The sequence below is a fragment of the Centruroides sculpturatus genome, unplaced genomic scaffold, assembly GCF_000671375.1.
Source record: "Centruroides sculpturatus isolate CEXI.00-Female unplaced genomic scaffold, Cexi_2.0 scaffold489, whole genome shotgun sequence".
Lineage (NCBI taxonomy): Eukaryota > Metazoa > Arthropoda > Arachnida > Scorpiones > Buthidae > Centruroides > Centruroides sculpturatus.
Window position 1 is genome coordinate 558,398 of NW_019384739.1, and position 6,508 is coordinate 564,905.

General features: G+C 30.3%; 1 protein-coding gene across 1 annotated transcript; it reads left to right on the top strand.

The window, feature by feature from the left end:
* Positions 1-360: 360 nt before the first annotated feature.
* On the top strand, positions 361-3,368 carry LOC111628342 (chromosome-associated kinesin KIF4-like). Its single transcript, XM_023372115.1, has one exon. It carries the CDS (start codon positions 1,315-1,317, stop codon positions 2,839-2,841), a length of 1,527 nt encoding a protein of 508 aa, XP_023227883.1. The 5' UTR covers positions 361-1,314; the 3' UTR covers positions 2,842-3,368.
* Positions 3,369-6,508: the final 3,140 nt, after the last annotated feature.

Genomic DNA, 6,508 nt, shown 5'->3' on the forward strand with positions numbered 1-6,508 from the left:
TAACGCAGAATTCTTGCTAAGTCTAGTTATGCTGTGATGTTGAACTCGTTTCTAACTACTGCTTGACTCCTTTCACCACTAGAATTCTAGCTAGTTCAGTCAGCTTCTTTTGTCTATGCTAACTTCTACTAGTGACGTCATTGTTTTTGTCTTGCCCTACGATTTGCAAGATGGCTGCTCGCGTTGGAGTAAACGTATTTTATTATAAGAATCACAAAGTTATTCTCTCATTCTAAAATGACTTCGAAATGTAACATTATCATATGACGGTGTAACAGATTCTGAATAGATTTTAACGGCAGATAGTGGTCCATTTTGTTGATTACAATTAATAATTGCTTTATTAATTTCATCACGATCTGACGCAGCTTCCATTTGAATAATTTATTGGTTACTTCATCCTTTTCGACCATAATTTTAACTTCGTCCACCATTTTACTTAGTTGTCTAAGAATAATCGTTTAATGATGCTCAGAATTTTAACTTAAGTGTTCTGCGTTACTGAACACGGCCCAGGAAACCTGACTATCTGACAACAGCAAACAGCTGCAATGACGTTTTCTTTACTACCCAAACAATCGTGTAACTCTCGCTACAAAACCTTGCTCTTCTCGTATCATTATCAAGCATGTATCAAACGCAATTTTTGCATACAATACATTAATGCGAAGAACGTTGATAGCACACTGGTACATTAGCAAACCCTGTGCCCTTATCTTTTGCCTTTTCAGTAAGATAATGATTGATCCATTTCTGATATATCTAGTATTACAGGAGGATAACAATAGCCGTTTTTAACGTTAATTCGAATCGCTACGCAACAATAAAATTTTCTTGTTGAGAGAGGATCGATTGTTTACTCGTGTAAATATTTATTGCATTTTATCGAGTTTTGCTTCATTTGCAGCGATATTTAAGTAAGTTTAGACTACGATCTTTTTAGAATTAAATACTTTTTAACTTTAATTGGAAAATATACAGGACCTGCACACGAAAACAGTAAGTTAATTTATCAAAATCCATCATTTTTTCCTGTATTTATACACAACTTAAGTGGATACGATGCACATTTGTTTGTAAAAGAACTTGGATATGATAAGAAGAAAATTGATTTAATTCCAGATAATGAAGAAAAACATATTCATTTTTTTTAACACGTTTAAACTGAAATTTGAATCGGAATAAAAATTTGAAAGTAAGAGTTTCAAAGAAACTATTGCAGAAAATAGAATAAGCCGAAAATTATATGAATAAATTTTGTCTCAAACCAAAAAAAATACAATCAACTTTACTGTGAAGATTTGTGATTTTATTATGGAGGAATCTAATCCAGTGAAAGTTGCAGTTCAGGTTCAACCTCTCTTACCAGAAGAAATAATAGATGGTGCCACTTCCGGTATAAACGTTTTGTTTGAAAAATCTCAGATTTTGGTACCTTCTGGTAAAAAGTTTAGTTTTGATTATGTGTTTGATGAGAGAGGCACACAAGAACAATTATATAGGATAAGTGTACAACCACTCTTGGAAAAAGTGAGAAAAGGTTGTAATGGAACAATATTGACATATGGTCAAACAAATACTGGAGAATCATATACAATGGGAATTGATTCAGCCATTCAAAATAAAGGAATCATCCTTCATGTTTTAAATGATCTTTTTGGTTTTGCTAAAGAAATGTCAAATGTCCAAATTTCCATAGATGTTTCATTTATTGAAATTCATAATAAAGAAATTTATGATCTTCTTTCTGAGAGAAAGAAGAAAATTCAAATTCAAGAATTTTCAAATAAAACAAAGTTACTTGATGTGAGCATAATTAATGTATCAAGTACAGATGATGCACTTCGTTGGTTGGAAAAAGGAGCAACTATTCGAAATACTGTTTCCACAACCACTTACTTGCATTCCAATATATCACATGTAATATTTATTGTATATATACATCATAATCAGAGTACATCTAAACTTTGTTTTGTGGACTTGGCTTCATCAGAAATAACTCAAAGTAAAATTCCAAATATATCTAGAGAAGGTATTCAAGTAAACTTAGGATTGCTTACATTGGTTCATGTAATGAACTCTTTAAATAACAAACATCAAAAAACTCATAAACCATACAGAAATTCGCTATTAACTCGAGTCCTGAAAGATTGTCTGAATGAAGAAACAGTTACATTATTAATAGCATATATTAGTTCTGCAGACACGTGCATGAAAGAAACAATGAATACTCTTCGTTATGCATTAAGAGCTCGTTGTGTTAAAGATACTATTATTCCAAAGAAATCGAATTTTACTATTTTAGAATCGTCCTCAGCTACTGAAAATTATCCATTGACTGAATTGGAAAATATAAATTCTTCTCATATGCTTGCAAGTATTTCACAACCATGCTCACCTAAACTTGAAAGTGAACAGATTTCAGTATTAAATAAAACTTTAGAAGACATATCAAATACAACTAAATGGAACAATAGTGAAAATGTATCAAGAAGAAAATCTCAACGTTTATGGGAAAAGAAAACAATTGTTAAAAATCCAGATGATTCAGCAATTTTTATTTTTGAAAATTCTTTTCTTTCTTGTAAGATGCCAACTAAGAATAACTTTAAAAAAGTTCAACGGAAACAAAATAAAGCTATATTAAAGTTTTTAAATAAAGGAACAAAAACCGACTTGCAAACACTTCCTTTCATTGGAGAGAAGAGAGCTTTGGCTATCGAAACTCACAGAAACACTCACGGACCCTTCAAGTCCTTAAAAGAACTTCGTGAAGTCGAAGGATTTTCCGAAATCTTTTTAAATCGCTTCCTTAAAATGAATGCTATTACGTTAGATTAGGGAATGGCGCATCGGTATTTGTTCTTAAACGCGCCATTTTTAATTACAATGATGATCTTATCCGTTTAAGTGAAATTTTAAACGGTTTATTTATATATTAACACGCTTAAAACATAATTGTTTCATCAATGTCATTAATTATCGAAAAGAAATTTTAATGCTTCCTGTAACTGTTTTTTTTTTGTACCAGTAAGCTTAACTGTAATAGAAATAATAATAATAATAAAAGGATTTTTAAGACTCAAATTGGGTTCGTTTTTTAATAGCAATTAATAAATTCTGATTATTACTTTTTTAATGTTAAAAAAAGCGTTAAAAATATTGTCTTCAGGTAAAACTGCTGAAGGATCTGACTCGGCGTCGTTAGAACAAAATGGATTTTCGTTGGGGAAACGATCAGAATCGATAATTAATTTCATTTTTTTTTTTATTTTCTAAGAACGCAATTAAAATTCCCTAATTAAAAATTATGCCTTTAAGATGCGCATTATAAAGTGAATTTCTTTTTTCTCCTAATTAGAGTCGGCATTTCGGATAAGTGCCGTCTGGAGGAAATCGTGAAGTGCATCTTAAATCGAAGGATTTTGACCCGTTTTTTTTTTTCGAGGAAAAAATAAAACGCTAAACTTTCGCGTTAAAAGGGGATAATAATAATAAAAGCTCTGACGGATGAACTACGACCTTGAAAAGCGACGTTTCCTCCCCTCGTGGCGTTTATCGATATTCCGGTCAATTTCCTCTCTAACTTGTATTTACTCGATTTTTTCCCCCGTGTATAATTAGAAGACGATGCGGAAAACCGTGCCGANGACACCGCCTCTCTCCCCCATCGACATGGAAAACCAGGAGAAGATCAAGCTGGAAAGGAAGCGTGAAAGGAATAGGATCGCCGCCAGTAAGTGCAGGAAAAGGAAACTCGAACGAATAACCCGTTTAGAAAGTAAAGTAGCCGCTCTAAAAAACGAAAATAGTGAACTGGGTAACGTGGTTAACAAACTGAGGGATCAAATCTGCCAACTCAAAGAACAAGTGATGGATCACGTTAAGAGTGGTTGCCAAATTATGATTAGTCACGATTTTTAAGTCGGTTGATCAAAAAATAATTGCCTGTTGTACCAAAAAATATTATAAGAAATGTTTTCGGATGGAACGTTACGTGCCTTTTCCGCTCAGATGAAGTGATAATGCTAGTTCCTGGAAGTATCATACCTTGATCTATGCAAGTATTGATAGTTTCGCAATTCTTCCTATCTGCCGGTTAAAATTAGGGCATTACGTAGGATGAACTATTAACTGAATCTAATGCCATAATAATTATCCTAGCAATATCGCGTTTTGCTATTTAAGTATACTATTTTCGATAAAGTGAAAAATAATCTTCGAAAAAAAAGTAACGCTGCTTTGTGCTTCTAGTAACGAAATCTTTTTTATTCGATATTTACTTTTTCCTGTCATTTTAATGCGGCAGCTGACATTTGAGAATTCTTAATTTTATTGTTAGATAAAATAGTGCTTGTTATTTTTATACTAAAATAAAAAAAAAAAGACTTGGAGTTAGCTCAATAATTTTATATATTGTGAAAAGCAGAAATTATATATATATATATAAATGATATATATATTGTACAGAAATGTGTATTGGAGGGGTTTGTGTACTTAAATTATATGTCTATTTTCTATGTGTGTTTTTTATTGACTTTATCGAAGAGAATGTGTAAATAAAATAAAAGTTTTTTTTTTTCACTCGGAAAATTTATATTTAGTGCTTCAGGTCTATCTGCGTTTGTTATAGTTCCATTAGCAGTATTAAGCTTGGGAGCCTGAATAATTGAAGTTATAGCTAAATCGTTAAAACTGTCGGAAAGAAAAGAGGAACACAAGCAAGCATTTAAATTTTATAAACAGTTATTTAATCTATTCAAAGCTGGGAGAATATTAGAATCTGACGTGTATTTGAGAGAAGAACATTTTATTAAAAATATGAAATATTTTCCATTAGAGAAATATACAAAGAAAGCACAACTGAATGGTTATAAATTTTTGAATAAATAAATGAAGAAAGGAAAAGGTGTTGTTAATGATATGATAAACAGATTACCATTCGAAATGCATTTACCTGGCTATTCATTTACAGGTCTGGGAACTCAACTATTATGGGGAAAAACTAGATTAATTCCTGATTTATCCTACAAGTCATGGAGTAAACCAATAAACAAAGTAGATGAAACTGCATATAGACATGATATTTGTCATTTGAAAAATAGATACAAAAACTAGAAATGAAATCTGTGATAAAAATATGTTAAATGAATTAGATGCTATAGAAAACCCTTCACTTAGAGAAAGAATAGATAGAGGAATTGTTAAACCAATCATTTGTGCAAAGAAGAGATTCGGCCTTGGAATTTCTCCCAATATAAATAGCCTCATGTATTGTTTAAAGTGTAAAAAGAAAATAAAAACAAATATTACAGAAACAAGAACAAAAAATAATAAACCTATAGCAAAAGGAACATTTGCCGTTTGTGGTACTAAAAAGCTGTTTTTTTTTATGAGTTCGATCAGAGATGTTTATTATAATCCTGAAACTGGTTACTGTAGTATAAATGAATTAAAGAAAGACTGGTTTACTAAGAAAAGATATTAAAGAATTTTTACATCAACAGGATGAATATACTGAACATAAACCAATTATAAGAAAATTTAATAGAACAACAACTTTTGTTTCTCACATTGATGATCAATGGCAAGCAGATTTAGTGGATATGCAGAAATTAAAGAGATATAATGATAATACTAATTATATATTAACTGTTATTGATATATTTAGTAAATACGCTTGGGCTATTCCAATTAAAAAGAAAACGGGTGAAGAAATATCCAAAGCATTTACTAAAATATTTAAGGAAAGAAAACCGGAAAAACTACAAACGGATAAAAGAAGTGAATTTATTAATAAAGTGACGTAACTGTTGTTCAAAGATAATAATATTCATTAGTTTACTACAGAAAATATAGAAATAAAATGCTCAGTAGTCAAAAGATTTAATACAACTCTAAAGACGAAAATGTGGAAATATTTTACTGCTAACAACACTAAAAAATGGTTAGATGNATATATTAACTGTTATTGATATATTTAGTAAATACGCTTGGGCTATTCCAATTAAAAAGAAAACGGGTGAAGAAATATCCAAAGCATTTACTAAAATATTTAAGGAAAGAAAACCGGAAAAACTACAAACGGATAAAAGAAGTGAATTTATTAATAAAGTGACGTAACTGTTGTTCAAAGATAATAATATTCATTAGTTTACTACAGAAAATATAGAAATAAAATGCTCAGTAGTCAAAAGATTTAATACAACTCTAAAGACGAAAATGTGGAAATATTTTACTGCTAACAACACTAAAAAATGGTTAGATGTTTTAGATAAATAAAAATTACAACAACTCTTATCAATAAAAATGACTCCTGTAGAAGCAAGTATAGAAGATAATAAATCGAAAGTTTATGAAAATTTATTTAAACCTAAAAATATTCGTAAGTCTCCTAAATATTCATTTGGTGATACGGTTAGAATATCTATATATAAACAACCATTTAAAAAAGGTTATTTACCCTCCTTCACAGAAGAAATATTTATAATATCTGAAGTGATGAAGA